Here is a 19173-nt window from a genome sequence, read left to right on the forward strand (position 1 = left end):
CATGTTACAACTTCGAAATTTGCTGCTGGATCAAGTCCAGTTGTGGGCTATATATTCAAGACAACAAAACTTTAAGCAAGAGGCTGTCACTTTATTACTTGAGAACTGAAGTTTAGAATATTTGAATATGCGTATTTTACAAATAAACTAAAACAGATTTTTAACTATTTCACTGAGAAGTTTAGAGTGAGACTCACCAGTAATTTCTATAGCTTACTCTCCATTTAAATTATGCATGTTATTAACATTTTCTACCTGTATCATTTTTAAACATTTACAGGATTACATAATATACAGAATACTGTGGATTCTTTATCATATAGTGTATTTTATTATTTACGTAGGTCTCAATGTTTGGCCCTAGGGATGTCGCAAAAGCTGACAGGAACAGGTCTGTCTAAATTGTTTTTTTTTTTTTATTTAACAGAATACTGTATAAGAAAAATCAATTAATAAATAATAACTACTATAAATAGTATAGGCAACTATTGAGAACTTAGACAAAATGTGTAGCCCCTTACCCTGACTTACACTGAGGGAAGTGATACCTATCCAAATAAGTTAAGAAAGGGTGTGGTAATGACCTCTGGTACTCATTTTCCAATTCTGTGTTACTCTAATTATATAGTTCGTAACTGTCTAATATTAAAGAGCCATTAAAACAGTTTGAGCTCTGAAATTTTATAGACCTGATTTGTATCCTTGTTCTGCTGCTTAATAATGCTATGATTTTGGGGGCGCCTGGGTGGCTCAGTTGGTTAAGTATCTGACTTCAGCTCAGGTCATGAACTCACAATTCGTGAGTTCGAGCCCTGCGTTAGGCTCTGTGCTAACAGCTCAGAGCTGTGCTGACAGCTATTTTGGATTCTGTATCTCCCTCCCTCTCTCTCTCTCTCTCTCTGCCCCCACCCCCCACTTGCACTCTCTCTCTCTCTCTCTCTCAAAAATAAACATTATAAAATAAAAATAAAAAAATAATGCTATGATTTTGGGTAAAGTAATCTCTTTGACCCTAATTTTTTTTTTTTACCTTTTCATTGATAAAATGGAGTAGTAATACTGCCTGTATCCCCAGAATTACTAAAGAATACATGAGACAAGTTGAAAATTTAATCACCACAATACCTGGCACACAGCAATAATTCCATAAATATACAGTCAAGTCACTATAAAAGGAAATCAAACATTATGAATTAATGAGACTACGAAGAATTAGTAATTACCTCATCACTCAAAAACAGATAATATTGGGATTTATGAAAATGAAAATATAAAATATACAGGAAAGAGGTATTAAGTGAACAGAGACTCAATGTGAATAATTTATATATAGATTGTCATTTTAACTCTTGATCTAATCATTGTTTTGCTAAATATTTTGACAGCTTTGATAAATCACATGCGGGGAAAGGGAGAGGGAGAATCCTATGTTACTCTTCTTTTTTTTTAAGTTTATACACGTAAGTTTGGCTTACAGTTTTGAGAAGTCTTGACACTAAAAGAACCATAAATTATAACCAAACTCAGACATCCTACAGATGAAGTTACACTATTGAGAAAGAACTGGATCCTTATTTCAGGTAATATTAACTATACGAATCTATGTTGGGTGCAAGAAGTGATGTGAATCATCGATGACAGATACTTATACTCTATTTTTCAAAAATATTTTTTATGACATGTAAAACTAGACAATGATACATATGATTTTATAAAGTAATTTTAGATATATTATTTTGAAAAAATAACTACATTTACCATACAACAACAGTCCTGTCATGCAAGTGTTTTAATGAAAGTCATTCTTTTAACATGAATTATGATTAATCAGAAATAAACAATGCAAATACCAATGTTATATAATACCTAAACTAGATTTAGAAACTAAAACTGACATCAAGATACTATAAACAAGACAGAACTCTAATTATACTTAAAATTAAGCTTCAATTATCTTTTGTAAATATTATGGTGGGGGTACTTAACTGGATAACTGTTATATTTCTAAAATAATAATTATTACTTAAATGAGTTAATTGTGAGTTATTAAAAAGGTACCGTATCAGAGAATTAAACTTAGGAAGTATCATACTGTATTTTAATTCATAAAACTAACAAAATTCAAGGATTTAACTCCTTTTATCTGTATTAGTTAAGTAACAATATAGTTTTAAAAAGAATAAACTGAAATACAGGTATACAGAAAGCATCAGAAGTGATCCTCTTTGAATTATCTACTACATTGGTTTCTATTATTGTTTTTGTGGCTAGTTTCCACCTCTGAAAAACTAAATCACATCTAATAGGATCATGATTTAGGGAAGACCTCAATTTTTATTCGTCATAATGATAGGATGTCAGAAAGTGTTCAACTTCAAATTCAAAACAGATAAAAACTCCACGTTTAATAGCCATATTTAGTTTGTTTGAGCTGGTGAGCAGATATAAATGTAATCTGCAATACTAGCAAATCTCAGGTCTGATAGATAGCAAGCTAATATTTATTTTTAAGTGCTCTAAAAATTATTTGTAAAAGCTGCATAAAAAGGATTCCATAAATGTATTGTGATTTTAACAATTATTCTACACTACAATGGAAGTACATGCTCAAACAAGACACCTCAGCAGTATTTTAAAGCAGTAACCACCTAGCCAATTTCTGTATGTTCTGTAGTTTTTCTAATCCACTCTCCCTGTGGTTGAGCAAAATCGAATTGCCTCTCACATTTGCAGACAGCTCTGTGAAGGTGATAATAGAGCTGCTCCCTGCTGTCATGAGGCAGGAAATAGGAAAATGGCATATGGGGCTAGAAAGAAAGAAATAAAAAAAAGAAAGAGAGAGAGAGAGAACGAAGGGGGGGGAAAAAAAGAACTAAACAAGAACAAAAGATTTCAACAAAGAACAACTATAACCCAATATGCTTTGCAAGTTAATCTCTTTTCTGAATCATTTAGCATATTTAATCATTCATCTGCGTCCTCACTCCAAAAATGCGAATGGCTGATACCAAGTCTTTGGGTCAAGTTTTCATTGTCTAAAACATTTGGAACATCCAACTTCAGAATATGTTCTATACAATGTCTGCAAAACAGAGAGTCTTTAACTAGAGACATAAAATGTTGTGCCAATCCCAAATTCACCATTTTAAAATAAAGGAAGATAAAACAATGTTTACTAAAATAATAATAAAATGTGCATAGCAGGCTTTTATGTGGTTTAATGTTCCTAAATCTATGAAATAAAATTAAATTTAAAAATAAACATTTATGATTAGACAATTTTAGCTGATTAAAGTAGAAACAAATCTCCAAATAGTTATATTGCTAATTATACCAAGACACATTTTTCGACTTGTACAGTTTTTTGTTTGTGTTTTTAAATACACAGTTAGGGTTTTTTTTTTTTTTTTCTGTGTGTGTACAAATCCTGCTCTAAACAAAAGAAATTTTAATCTAATGTATCTGTAAACAGAATGTGGCAGTAGGTGCTAGTAAAGATAGAATCTACTCTACCTTTCCTTTTACACTCTGAATGGGATCCACAACCACTGCCACAGCTCTCTCCGACAAGGCTTCAAAGCTCTGCTGAGTGTTGATATCCACACCAGAAAGCCAACAACCAAAGCCAGGGTGACTGTGATACCAACCAACAACCATCTCAGGCCTGAAACAAAGAGGGCATTCAGCAGTTCAGAACAGAACAAGTAATACACATGTATGCTATGAAAAGAAACAACACACTAACAGGGTATAAATGAAGAAGAGATGAAAAACACACAGGTGTGAAAAAGCACCATTAGAAACATTGAAATCATACACCATATTATCCAGAAAACATGGAAATGAATAAGCATGACAAAGGAGTGCTATCATTAAGAGATGCACATTAGCAGTGGTAGATACGGCTTTCAGTTTTTCACCTTGTTACCACACTTTCTCTGAGCCAGTTTTTACCCTTTCAGCATTCAAGTAAATATCTACTCTTTAACTCCTTAGCTCTGGGAATAGGATTTTCCAGGCAGAGTACATTGTTAACAATGGACACCAGGATCCACTGTTGTGAAAGGATTAAATATCAATTAAACCAGCAGTAGAACTAGGAACTCAGTCAAAAACCAATTTGCACTGTTCTGCTCAGCTGCTGAGCCTTTTGCTAACATTAATTTTGAAGTTTCTTCCACAGTAGAAGAATTTGAGCAAGAGAATGACAACTATTGAGAGATTTAATCTGGGGAAAAACTTGAAAAATATCTAAATTCTACTTTCTCTGTCTTTAAAAATCATATGCCTAATATAATTAAATAGCCAGAATCTTATTTAGTCCCAACTCTCCAATATATGGAACATACAAGCTCTTTCAATTATAAATGACCAGACAGTAACTCCATATGCTGAACAGGGAAGCTGCAGCCCAAGCTTACTATGTGATGGTTGAGAATTTTAACATGAGGCAGTTTTCTCATTGGCAGATCTCTCTGATTCTAGAAGAAAGAGATACTAGATAGGTAGTACACAGGACTGACAGTGATAATTTACATTAAGTACATGGCTTTTTTTTTCCAGGTATGACAGTCATAAACATCCAGATTTTTGAAACACATTTCTAAAACTACTTCCCATTATTCCTTTATAAAATTAGTTAGAATACTTACCTTCCTGTCTGCTTCAACATATCTAACATTTTGGCTTGGAACACTGGATCAACTGCCTCCACACTGACACCCTGGGTTAGACAAAAAGAAAAATAACTAGCTTTTAGAACTGTGAATAAATACCCAGAAACTTTTTTTTTTTTTTAACAATCTAAATGAACAAAAAGCTACCAAAAAAAAAAAAAAAAAAAAACCCAAAAAAACCAGAAACCCAAAAACCCCTATGTATATTATTTTGGGATGCCAAAATAATTTTATAGGCTTGGATACTCATAATTGATTCCCATTTATGTCATTCAGTTATCAGCCATACTTTAATAAAGCTTCTCAAATTGCCATTTACCAAACTGCTGTTAGCTAATGAGTTAAGTTTTGGGGATCCTTTAAGAGTTTATGGCCATGGCTATGCACACACACACGCACACAAATACCAGAAATACCAAATGACTGAACCAACTATTTTTGGCTAGACCTATCTTGGCAAGGCATAGTTCCAAGTGCCATCTCTGATACCTGATTAGCATTATATCCCTTCCATCCCATCCAAAGTTCTACAACTATTCAGCTATTATAATAATCAATAACCTAAAGACTTTTTGTTCCTCAGCCATATAAATACTCTGAAGAAGGATAACAGTTTATGAATTTCCCAAAGCTGTTTTTGTTTGTTTTGCGGGGTGGGCTGGGAGAGGAGGAAGCTGAATGAGTGCTTCAGTAAGAACTACGTGGTAGATCAAGTGCGTGGAGGCAAATAAATAGTTTTGAATATCATCTCAAATATAAAAGCAATCACAAATAATTCTTCATTAGAGATCTAAAACCAAGTCTTTTAAATGCTGCATTGTCTTGCTAGTTCAAAAGATTTTTAGAACATGGAAGAATTAAAGGCAATCATGTCATCTCTCCAGTGATAGATCACTGCCATTATAACTCCTACAAGGTTTTCTTCTAACATCAGGAATTTAATCTATCTCAATAAAGCAGTTAATATTTAAGCACTTCCTTCCCACCAAAACAAATGATATTTTGAATCTTAATAGAGAAAGCATCCTCAAGAACAGGGGTATGCCTATAGGCGTAGGTTGCCTATAGTGTTTTTTGTTGTTGTTGTAGTTGTTTTGTTTTGAACATTTTTAAAGGGGGGTTAAAAATTAAAAAAAAAAAAATCATAAGAGTAGGAGACAGAAACATGTTTTTACAGAAAGTTTGTTAACTCTTGGGCCAGAAGAAAACCTTTGTAATCTACTACATAGAATGAACACAAAGATCAAAATCTTCTATTTCAAACTGTCAAACAAACATTTAGAAGGAAATGATATTAAAACTTAAGAACTCTTGGGGCGCCTGGGTGGCGCAGTCGGTTAAAGCATCCGACTTCAGCCAGGTCACGATCTCACGGTCCGTGAGTTCGAGCCCCGCGTCGGGCTCTGGGCTGATGGCTCGGAGCCTGGAGCCTGTTTCCGATTCTGTGTCTCCCTCTCTCTCTGTCCCTCCCCCGTTCATGCTCTGTCTCTCTCTGTCCCAAAAATAAAATAAACGTTGAAAAAAAAAATTAAAACAAAAAACAAACAAAAAAAAAACTTAAGAACTCTTTATTATAATTGATAAAGACCACATATAACAGAAATACTAGTTAATTTTGTTATGCTTTTCAAATTCTGACATGAAAAGATAAATACAAGTAACAACAGCCTAAGACGTAAATCTAAATTTTTAGTTAACATGCAGCATATCTCTCTATATCCAATTGGACAAAATAAAGACAAGGGATAGCCAGGTGGACAAAATCAGCAGATCTAAATTAATTTACCTCAACAAACTTGTCTATTTGGAGAAGAATTTGTGTATTTTTCTATATTTTGCATCATTTACAAACACACTACAATCTGTAATAACTACTCTAAACCGTCTATAAAATGTATATATTACACTATTTAAAAATAGAACTTGGTTTTCTCTATTATCTACTTTGTTGAAGAATACTTACAGTTATGAGTCTCAAACAGAGCAAACAGCTGTATGACAACAATCTCTTTAATCCAGATATTTTACAAAGCTCGATAAGAGAAATGTTGAATATTAGGGGAAAAAATCCATCAGAAAAATATACATGTTATATTTTTCTAGGCAAACAGATGAGAAGGATATGTGTACAGTTTTTTGTACGAAAGGTAGAAGAGTTACTGTTTTTTGGCCACAGAAATCCAATGCATTACATAAAATACCAAAACAAAATAAAAAGCTTCCAGAGAGAATAATATAATTTATTCTAAAAAGATAAAGTAGATGACTTCCAAAGTTTGTATGTAGTATGTGCTTCCTCTATAAAGAAATTACCATACCTGGGCAAAAGAACTAAAGTTTGCCATAGTTTTTTGGTTTCATTAAATTTAACATTTTGAATAGGAAAAGCTTAAGAGTTCATTTATCACCATCTATAAAAAAAGGGACCATATTTCAAAACAATAGGAACAAAACATGAGGACTAGATAATGTATCTGAATTAAGTCTAAGACAGTCTCTAAAATCTGCTGAAGTGTTCAATTAATACCCTACTATTTTAGCAATTAACATAAATCTAGGATGCTATGCTAGTTAAAGCTGAAAGTATGAGTAAAGGGATTTAATGCTAGCATCCTTCAGTTTGTGGACCTAGAGGGAATTCATGATGCATTCAAAAGATGAATGATTTAATTCAATACAATCTAGATATTTCTATCATTAATCTTATGATGGATTTTTCCTATCAGGAAGAGAAAATATAATATGATGAAAGTGATTTTGCATAGGAAAAGGAAAGAGAAAAGAAACACATTTACTTACAGCAGGCAACCATAAAAAGTACTCACTGTTCCTGACTGTGGCATAGCAAACACATCAATCACTCTGACGGTGTAATCATCAACAAATTCTCCAAGCATAAGACCCATAACTTCCATTGGAACTCCAGCACGACCATGCTTTAACATCTGTAAAGAGAACATAGGTAGATATGAAGCTTTAAAATCTTTGGTCCTTTTTATTTTTTTAATAACCTAATTTTGCTTCAGTAGAAATAAAAACACTCTTATTATAGATGTACCTAGAACAACAGCTTCCGTTTGAGGATTAACATTAACAAATATTCCCAACTAAAAGACAGAGAGTGAAAGCAATAAAGCTCTCTAAAGCAAGTAACTTTCAATACTTACTTTTAACAGTGCAAGGGAAGAAATATATACTTGCTCTGCTGTGTCCACGGCAGGAGCATCTGTGGGTGGCCCCTAGAAATAAGCACATCAATTATTATAAACACACACAGTTTATGAGTTTAAAATTAGTTACATGTTATATAAACTTGATTGTTTTTAAGAGTTTTGGGAAAATATGTCAAGTATCCTTTTAGTCGGGTACAACACAAATAATCAAAACAACTTTGCAAATATCAAACCTGCTGGCAAAATAAAACAAACTTAGTACTCAGGCAAGTGTCCAATGGACATAAAGCTTAAATCTTCCAGCAATGCTTATCTACCTCTACTACAAAATGACTACCATGCGCCAATTAGCCATGTTTCTTACCACAATCTGAGACTGATTTTCAGCTACGGACAGCATGTACATTTAGGGCTATGGGATTTCTGCAGATACGTAGATGTAGTTGGGGATAGGGGACAGAAGATTTCTAATCCCTAGGTGAAAGAGCTGTGAACAACATACTATGCACTCCACCTGATGAAGTTATTCCCCTCCCCAATACAACAAATTTAACACAAGTGCACCAGGTGTGAACAAACTGGTTGAGACTGCTGTAGCTAATATGAAAATACTTTTAAATCAGGACTACTATCTTTAAAACAAATGTTACCATTAATCTTTCCACAGGTTAAGGGACACATTATGCTCTCCCTAAGGATTGTGTCTTCTTCATCAAAAGCAACAAGCCTCTTTTGACTCTAACATTCAGAGACATAAGGTAATTTATATAGGGTCATTACCCTCAAGATGACTACAATCTTATACATGTATTTCTGCACACAGAAAGCTTTATTGTTTTTTAAAACTGGCACTTGGAGAAATTAAAATGAGATGTGTCCTATAATTGTCAAGTTTTGTGTTGCTTAAAGTTTCCTTTCCTTGACAATAACTCTATTACAAATTATAAAACAAACATGTTAGCTATCCAATTATAAATCAATATTCTATCTTGCTTTCATGGGTTTACTTACTAAAATTAAACAATTACTTCACTTGTTACATTTCAGACTTGTAGGTCTATGTGTATTTTGTGCTTCTTGTCTATTTGCTAAATGCTGTGATTTTTCAATTTTTATTTTTTGGTTTTGTTTAAAAGCTCATAATATTTGCCGGAAGCATAAAGTTCTATGTATATTTTCTCTAAGTATAAAAACCACATACAAAAATTATTTGTTTCTTTATGTAGAAAGGGGTGAGAAAAATCAAATGCCTCTAATTTTATTTAAAGTATTTATTTGAAAGAGAGACTTCATGTGCATGTGTGTGCATGCGAGCGGGGGAGGGGCGGGGGGGGGGAAGGAGGGAGGGAGAGAATCCCAAACAGGTACCACGCAGTCAGTGAGGAGCCCAGTCAGTGAGGAGCCACTCGGGGCTCAACTCACAAACAATGAGATCATGATCTGAGCTGAAATCAAGAGTCAGACACTTAACTGTTTTAATAATAAAATTATTAAAAATCTTATTTTTGGGGCACCTGGGTGGCTCAGTCGGTTAGGTGTCTGACTTCGGCTCAGGTCATGACCTCGCAGTTCATGAGTTCAAACCCCACGTCAGGCTCTGTGCTAACAGCTCAGAGCCTGGAGCCTGTTTCGGATTCTGTGTCTCCCTCTCTCTCTCTGACCCTCCCCCGTTCATGCTCTGTCTCTCTCTGTCTCAAAAATAAATAAACGTTAAAAAAAATTTTTTTTAAATCTTATTTTTAATAATAAATGCCAGAAAATAAACTTAAAACCCAAGACGAATTAATCTATTATCACCTAATGCAGGTTTACTGCTAGCCTTTCAAATAGATAGGAGTCTCTTTCAGAATGAAAACTCTTAAGCTGAAGTGCTGTCATGCCAAAACATTTGTTGAGATCATCATATAAAACATGATAATTTTGTTGATATGATTTATTCATCTAAGAAAGTAAAGAAAGTTTAAGAAAAAAAAGTGAGAACAGTAGTAAGTTAGCCATGATGAGAGGTCTTAGGGAAGTATTCATCGAAATTGTATTCATAGAAATTATTTCCTGAATCCAGAGCAACTTAAAATTTCATACGGAGAAAAGAATTTAAACTGGTATCTAGGCTACAGTTTTTCTGTTTAATGTTTGTTTGTTTGTTTATTCATTTATTTATCTGATGTGGGAGACACAGGGTGTGAGCAGGGGAAAGGCAGAGAGGAGGGAGAGAGAATCCCAAGCAGGCTCCACGCTGTCAGCTGTCAGCCCAGAGGTGGGTATGGGGCTAAATCCCACAAATAGTGAGATCACGACCTGAGCCAAAAATCAAGTCAGGCACTTAACGGACTGAGCCACCCAGGCACCACTTTTTTTTCCCCCCCCTCTTAATACAGTCCTTCTTAACTTGCCAGAGATGATTAAGAAAAAAAGGAACAGGGAAATAAAACATCACACCATCACCAAAATATATTATTGACAAAATCCAGAAACTACCCCTGCTATCAATTAAAAAACAAACTTTAATTTGTTTAACATTTATATAACCAGTACACAGCAGAGGGCCTAGCACATCATAAGAACTTAGTAAGTACTGGTTGAAAAAATGAATGAATAAATAAACTGAAGTACTGCAAGCCAATGCGACAGAAATGAAAAATACCCGCTAATTACTCTCTGAAAGAGCACAGCCATAAGCAAGTAGATATAAAGACCATTACCTCCTCTTTCACTATTTTCTTCTGGTTCAGAAACATACTAACAGAAAACCATGCAGCTTTTTCTCTACTGGATGGGAGCTATTTTTTGAGACAGTAGTCAGTGATTATTTCCTGTTACTCTTCTCACTCCGCTACTATTCTGTTTCTTGATCTAGTCAGTGACTAAATTCCTTAGGAAAAAAAAAAAAACTTGGCAAGAAGTAGAAAAGAGTTTGTAGTGGTGAACTGCCTTTTTTTTTTTTTTTAAAGTAATCTCTACACCCAACATAGAGCTTGAACTCACCATCCTCAGATCAAGAGTCAAGATCAAGAGTTATGTGCTCTTCCCACTGAGCAAGCCAGGCACCCCTGAACTGCATTCTTAAAAAAAAAAAAAAAAAAAAAAAAGAGTAACCCATGGAATATACTGTCTATGGGACAGCTGTTAAGGATCTCTGGCAGCTGTGAATATCTGAGGCTATCATTTTCCCACATGCTCACCTGTCCAGAAGAATGTACAATCAGGCAAAGAAGAAAACCCAATTCAAGACCCTGGAAACTGAGCTAAGAGATTTGTATAAGGACCTGTACAACGGTAGATCAAAGATGACCCAAGTTAAGAAAAATGTGGGGCTATGGACAATATACCTACATTGTCTTTTAGCAAACACTCCCAAGGAATAGCATCCTCGCTATTCAAAGAGAGGAAAGACATCTAAAAATAGGACTCCTAAACAAAATTTTAGAAAATTATTTGGCATCAGTAGAATACAAGAAGCTTTCCTAACTTTGAAATAGAAAGTTCAAGGACATCCAAGATGAAAAGGTGAAAAATAATTAAGAACTAAAATTGCACTGGAGGAAACAAGGGTAAAAATAAACATGACAAGTTTAACTCACTGATACAGAACACAAAAAAGATAGCTCAAAATGTAAAATAAAAAATAAGAGATGAAAACTACAAGAAATATAATGATACGAGAGGACAAAGGAGCTGTAAGCTAAGAAATACGGTTGTTCCTGAGGATAAAACAAGAAATAGAAAAGATCAATAAGTAACAGTAAGGCTGAAAAATTTTCCTGAATGAAAAAAAAAAATTTCAACTTTTAGATCACTAAATGTCAGGCAATAATCAGTGAAGAAACTATTATACCTTGAAAAGTCTTAGGTAAATCTTAACTACAAGGATAAAAGCAAAATATCTAAAAACATGAAGGTAGAAAAACTAACCTTATGAAAAAATGCAACTCAGGTTGACTTTGGATATTTCTCTGCAACATTAAGTAGCAGAAAACAATGAAAGGAAGTTCCCAAGTTTTAATAGAAAAACAATGTGAGTCAGAAATTTTATATTTTAAAAATGTCTTTAGACCCACAAATATGTTACTAAATACACAAAGACTCGGAAAATATAATTCCATGTATCCTTCTTCAAAGAATTTCTTGAATAAATCATCCACTTGAGGCACCACAAATTAAAATTAAAACCTTAAAAATGGAAAAGCCATTACATTAAAAAAAATCTGTTAAGATTACTGAGAGTAGTTAAAAATACATATAGACGTAAAAACAAAAACAAAAACAAAAAACAGGTTCCAAACCACAGATACTGTCCAAGTAACTATACAGGGCAGTGGAAAGAAATGAAATGTACAAAATTCTCTATTTCACATATATGAGGGGAAAAAGAAAAAGGAATCTGTTTAAGTGATTTTGACTACTAAAGAAATATGGATTAAAAAGTCTTCTGAACAACCTTAAAATAACCACAATAAACATTAAAACTGAATGTACACCTTATAAAATCACTGGAGGAAGAAAAGCAGATACAACACTGACAATAAAATAAAACAGTAGGGAACCAAGAAGGGAACAAAATAAAAACAGTAAATATAAGATCAAATATACTGGCTATGAAAAAATATAAATGAATTAAAGTCCCTTGTCAAAAGCCTCTCATAACGTTTAAATTGGAAATTCATGGATATACTACTTATAAATAAAAATTAAAATGAAACAAAGGACTGGAAAGATTTGTTAGTCAGTGACATATCTGTATTTCTTTTTGTAAACACAGCCATAATGGCCACTATGTTTTACTCGGCTTGCCTTTGTCCAGCAATGCACTACAGTAATAGATTTCCCAGTATTAAATCACCTTTCTACTCCTGGGATAAACGGTTGATGTGATTTACATTTTTTTTTTTTTTTTTTAGTTTTTGTTTCCCTGTTTATAAGTGAGACTAGAGACCAGTTGGGCATTTTCCTTCTATTTTTTTAAAGTTTATTTCTTTATTTTGAGAGAGAAAGAGTGAGCAGGGGAGGGGCAGGGAGAGGGAGATCCCAACCAGGCTCTACTGACAGCATGGAGCCAGAGATGGGGCTCGACACCACAAACCGTGAGACTATGACCTGAGCTGAAATCAAGAGTTGGATGCTTAACCAAGCCACCCATGTGACCTGGAAATTTTCTTTTTTCTGTTAAATTTGTCAGCTTTTGATATCATTATGTTAGATTTATAAAACACTTGTGAAATTTTACACTTTCCCACTTTCTGTGTTCTGGTAATATTAATACAGTTGACCCTTGAACATAGGGGGTTAAGGGTACCGATTTCCCATGCACTCAAAAATCCACATATAATTTTTTTACTCCCCCCCCCAAACTTAATATCCCACTGTTGACCAGAAGCCTTATTGATAATATAAACAATTAATTAACCCATATCTTGTATGTTATATGGACTATATACTTTACTCTTATAATAGAGAAAAGGTTATTGAGAAAATGTATTTACACTACTGTACTGTATTTATTGGAAAAACTCTGTGTATGTAAGTGGACCCGTGTTAAGTTCAAACCCATGTTGTTCAAGGATCAATTGTATATCCTAAATTGTCTATGTCTTAAAAATTTGGAAGAGTTCACTATTAAATATTTGGCTCTAAAGCTGATTTTGAAGCTGATTGTCGTAACTTTTTCAGTGGTGTTAATAAATTTACGTTATCTGTGTCTGGTATTATATTGCTCCAGTTAGATTACAAAATTATCGCCACAGAATTGAACATATTGTATTTTACTTTTTAATTATTTAATATTGAAAACATTTTTTTTAAAGTTTATTTTGAGAGCGAGCAGGGGTGGGGCGGGGGGGGAGAGAGAGAGGAAGACAGGGAGGGAGAGAGAGAGACAGAGAGAGACAGAGAGAGACAGAGAGAGACAGAGAGAGAGAGAGAGAGAGAGAGAGAGAATCCCAAGCAGGCTCTGTACCAGCATCACAAAGCCTGATGCAGGGCTTGAACCCATGATCCATGAGATCATAACCTGAGCCAAACCAAGAGTCAGACAATTAACCGACTGAGCATCCCACTACTGAAAACACTTAGAACTAAATTTATTTCTCCATATCACATTACATCACCACCCAGATAGATTATTTACATTAAAAAAATCAAATTATAAAATCTGGATAAAAATATTGGTGAAGGGATCTTCCTAATTCATTCTGTGAGGTCAGCATTACCTGCTACCAAAGCCAAAGACACTACAAGAAAACTACAGGGGCTTCTGGATGGGTCAGTCAATTGAGCATCAGGCTCTCTATTTTAGCTCAGATCGTGATCTCACGGTTCATGGGATGGAGCTGCACATCAGGCTCTGCACTGACAGCCCAGAGTCTGCTTGGAATTCTCTCTCTCCCCGCCTCTCTCTGCCTCTTTCCTACTCCCTCATTTGTGCTCTCTCTCGAAATAAACTATAAAAAAACAAAACCAAAACCCTACAGACCAATATTTCTTACAAACACTGGTAAAAACTCCTCTACAAAATACTAGCAAACAAAACTTAGCTGTATATGTAAAGGATTATTCTACACATGACCAAGTGGGATTTATTCCTGCAATGCTAGGATTGTTCAACAAATGAAAACTGACCAATGTAATACACCACATGAACAGAATGAAGGGGAAAAAAGCCCACACAATCATTTCAATTGATGAAGAAAAAGCATCTAACAAAATTCAACACCGTTTCATAATAAAAACACTGAACAAACAAGGAATAGAAGGAAACTAGCTCAACATGATAAAAGCTGTATCTGAAAGCCCACAGTGAACATAGTACTCCAAGGCAAAACACAAAAAATGTTTCCTTTAAAATCAGGAACAAGACAAGAATGCATATTTTCACCACTTATTCAACATGGCACTGGAAGTTCTAGCCAAAGAAATTAGGCAAGAAATAACAGGCATCTAAACTAGAAAGGAAGAAGTAAAATTGTCCTTGTTTGGAGATAAGATGCTCTTACATGTAGAAAATGCTAACAATTACACACACACATGAAAAACTATTAGAACTAATAAATGAATTCACAAAATAGCAGGCTACAGTCAACACACAAAAATCAGTTGCATTCATTTTTATCATGAACAATGAACAATCTGAAAAAGAAATTCTAAAAGCAGGACGCCTGGCTGGCTCAGTCAATAGAGCGTGGGATTCTTGATCTTGGGGTTGAGTTAAAGCCCCACATTGGGTGTGGAGCCTACTTAAAAAACAAAACAAAACGAAACAAGAAATTCTAAAAGCAATTCCATTTACAGTAACATCAAAAAGAATAAAATACTTAGCAATCAACCAAGGACGTCAAAGAGTTTACAAAGAAACCTATAAAACACTGTTGTAAGAAATTAAAGAACATAAATAAATAATGTGAAATGGGAAACACAGCCCATGATCTAAAGACTTAATATTAAAATGTCAAGACTATCCAAAGCAATCTACAGATTCAATGTAATCTCTATCAAAATTCCAATGGTGACTATTGCAGAAATAGAAAACCCAATCTAAAATTCATATGGAATCTCAAGGGATGGTAACTAGCCAAGTCAATCTTGAAAAAGAACAAAACCTTCTGAAGGACTCAAACTTCGTGATTGCAAAACTTATTACAGTAATCAAAAGTGTGGTACTGGCACAAAAAATAGACATACAGACCAATGAAGAGCCGAGAGAGCCCAGAAATAAACCCTTACATATATGGTCAAATAATTTTTAACAAGGGTGCTAAGACAATTCAATGGGAAAGGACAGTGTTTTCAACAAATGGTGCTAGGAAAACTGAATATCCACATTCAAATGAATGAAACTGGAACTTTACCTAACACCTTAAAAATTTTAATTCAAAATGGATCAAGGACCTAATATAAGATCTAACAGGGGCACCTGGGTGGCTCAGTCAGTTAAGTGTCTGACTTCGGCTCAGGTCACGATCTCACGGTCCGTGAGTTCGAGCCCCACGTCGGGCTCTGGGCTGATGGCTCAGAGCCTGGAGCCTGCTTCCGATTCTGTGTCTCCCTCTCTCTCTGCCCCTCCCCACTTCATGCTCTATCCCTCTCTGTCCCAAAAATAAATAAATGTTAAAAAAAAAAAAAATTAAAAAAAAAAAAAAGATCTAACAATGAGAGAAGAAAACAAAGGACAAAAGCTTCACAATGTTGATTTGGCAATGATTTCTTGGATATGACACCAAAGGCACAGGTAAAAGAAAAAACAGATAAATGGACTTCATGCAAAATTTAAAAATTTGTGCATCAAAAGATACTATCAATAGTGTAAAAAGACAACCTACAGAATGGGAGAAAATACTGCAGTTCAATATCTAGATTATATGAGAACTCCTAAAACTCATCAACAAAAAACCCTGATTCAAAAGTGGGCAAACAACTTGAACAGACATTCATCCAAAGAAGATATATGAATGGCCAATAAGCACATGAAAAGATGCTCGACATCACTAATCATAAGGGAAATGCAAATCAAAACTATAATGAGATACCATCTTATACCCATTAGTATGGCTATTATCAAAAGAAAGAAAGAAAGGGAGAGAAGAAAAGAAAAAACCCAGAAACAACAATTCAAACCTTTGTGCACTGCTGACAGGAATGTAAAATAGTAAAGTCACTATGGAAAACAGTTACGACAGTTCCTCAAATAATTAAAAATAGAATCCTATAAGATCTAGCAACTCCATTTCTGGATATACACCCAAAAACATTGAAAGCAGGTTCTCAAAGAAATATCTGTATACCAATGTTCACAGCAACATTATTTACAATAGCTAAAATGTGGAAACAACCCAAATATCCATCAAGAGATTAAAAGATAAGCAAAATGGGGGCACCGCTGCTTAAGCATCCGATTTGCATTTCGGCTCAGGTCATGATCTCACGGTCGTGGGATCAAGCCCCATGTTGGGCTCCACTCTGAGTGTGGATCCTGCTTGGGATTCTCCCCCCCAACCCCTCTCGCTGCCCCTCCCCTGCTCACACTCTCTCTCTTTCAAAATAAATAAATAAATAAACATTAAAAATAATAAAAGATAAGCAAAATGTGGTATATACATACAATAGAATATTATTCAGCCTTAAAAAGGCAGGAAATTGTGCAATATACTAAAATATGAATGAAGTGAACATCATGCAAAGGGAAATATGCCAATCACAAAAAAACAAAGTATAATTCCACTTATATGATGAGGTACTTAGAATAGTAAAATCAAAAAGACAGAAAGTGTAATGGTGATTGCCAGAGGCTGGCAGAAGAGGAGTGTGAAGAGTTTTATATACATATATATATGGGTATTTGTGTGTGTGTGTGTGTGTGTGTGTGTGTGTTTATACATGAATATCTGATCTGGGTGAGGAAACACATTCTAATTTGCACATATAAAATATAAAACTGACAACATAATCTGAAATTTTTTCTAAAAAGAAAAAATCTGAAAAAATAGTTGCCCCATTTATGACAAAAAGTCAATATATAAATTAACAAACAAAATACTAAAACTGTAATGGAAACATGGGCAAAGAATATAAAGCAAGTAATTACATAAATACATGATGAAATAAATATGAAAATGTTCAACCTCACTAGCTGACCTTCTTTAATTAAGAAATACCAATTAACACATTAAAATGTTGTTGTTTTCTATCACATGAGCTTTATAATGCCCGATTGTGGAGATGGTATTATAAAAGAAATACTCTGAGCACTGTTGGTGAGAATGTAAACTGGTATAATCCATCAGAAAATCTGTGTATCAAGAGCTTTACAACTGCACAAACTTTTTGACCCTACTTTTGCACTCCTAGAAATTATTTAAGTAAATAAGCTGAGATGTTTGCATGAACCAGAATGTTCACGACGCTTCTTTTAATAACAAATAAATCTAGAAAAAAAATAACCAATAATTAAAGAATATTGTTGAATATCCCTTTCTCTGAAAGACAAATACCATACAATTTCACTCATGTGGAATTTAGGAAACAAAACAACTGGACAAAGAAAAACAGACAAAAAAGACTTTTTACTTTTTTTTTTTAAATTTTTTTCAACGTTTATTTATTTTTGAGACAGAGAGAGACAGAGCATGAACGGGGGAGGGGCAGAGAGAGAGGGAGACACAGAATCGGAAGCAGGCTCCAGGCTCTGAGCCATCAGCCCAGAGCCCGATGCGGGGCTCGAACTCATGGACCGCGAGATCAAGACCCGAGCCGAAGTCGGCCGCTCAACCGACTGAGCCACCCAGGCGCCCCAGACTTTTTACTTTTTAAACTTTTTTTTTTTAGCAAAGTTTATTTATTTTGAGAGAAAGAGAATCCCAAGCAGGCTCCGCGCTGCCAGTGCAAAGCCCAACATGGGCCTCAATCCCATGAACCATAAGATCATGACCTGAGCTGAAATCAAAAGTCGGATGCTTGACCAACTAAGCCACCCAGGGCTCTCCCCTTTTTTCATAAAGCTTATTTATTTTGATAGAGAGAGAGAGAGAGAGAGAGAAGACTCTTAAATACAGAGAACAAACTGGTGGTTGCCAGAGGGGAGGTGGATTGGGGGATGGGTGAAATAGATAATGGGGATGAAGAATACACTTACTTTTTTTTTTTTTTTTTTAGTTTATTTTTATTTATTTAGAGAGAGAGATGGAGAGTGAGCAAGGGAGGGGCAGAAAGAAAGGGAGACAGAATCCCAAGCAGGCTCCACACTGTCAGCACAGAGCCCTATGCAGGGCTCACACTCACAAACTGTGAGATCATGACCTGAGCCAAAACCAGGAGTCAGACACTTAACTGACTGAGTCACCAGTTGTCCCCAAGACTACGCTTATTTTGATGACTACTGAGAAATGTAAAGAATTGTTGAATCATTATATTGTACACCTGAAACTAATAACACAGTATGTTAATTAACTTGAATAAAAATTTTTTAAAAAGTTCCCTATGATGAGATCTCAAAATACTTCAGGTGCTAGATGGCTATACCCTAGGCAAAGATATCAAGGTATAGCTGTATTTCAAATAACTTAAGAAAAACAAAATGTATGAGTCAGAGACTTCAAGAAGGGGAAATGTATAGAGCAGGAGTGATCAGGGTAACGAGGTAGTAATGAGAATCCTAGGACTGTGAGGCACTATCCAGCAAACACAGACATAATGGTTTTTTCCCTTATCCACTGACGTTTCCAAGTCCCTTTAACTAGCCCTGCCCTCACATCTCACATATGCAATCCTGTGACTTTAATGAGAAACAAAGGATTTCACAAGTAGAAACTGATACAAATTGTTTTAAGTTAGGCTTA

General features: G+C 34.7%; 1 protein-coding gene across 3 annotated transcripts in view; it reads right to left on the reverse strand.

Moving 5' to 3' along the window:
• PSMD14 (proteasome 26S subunit, non-ATPase 14) overlaps nucleotides 1-19173 on the reverse strand; it is a 98413-nt gene that overhangs the window by 36110 nt on the left and 43130 nt on the right. For all 3 annotated transcript variants that reach the window (XM_049615598.1, XM_049615599.1, XM_049615600.1), the window contains 4 exons: nucleotides 7844-7915; nucleotides 7502-7621; nucleotides 4653-4723; nucleotides 3514-3664 (listed from right to left, as the gene is read on the reverse strand). In XM_049615598.1, coding sequence (XP_049471555.1) covers nucleotides 3514-3664; nucleotides 4653-4723; nucleotides 7502-7621; nucleotides 7844-7915 — 414 coding nt within the window. The remainder of the gene's footprint in view (nucleotides 1-3513; nucleotides 3665-4652; nucleotides 4724-7501; nucleotides 7622-7843; nucleotides 7916-19173) is intronic.

Source organism: Panthera uncia (genome assembly GCF_023721935.1).
Source record: "Panthera uncia isolate 11264 chromosome C1 unlocalized genomic scaffold, Puncia_PCG_1.0 HiC_scaffold_3, whole genome shotgun sequence".
In the NCBI taxonomy this organism is placed as follows: Eukaryota; Metazoa; Chordata; class Mammalia; order Carnivora; family Felidae; genus Panthera; species Panthera uncia.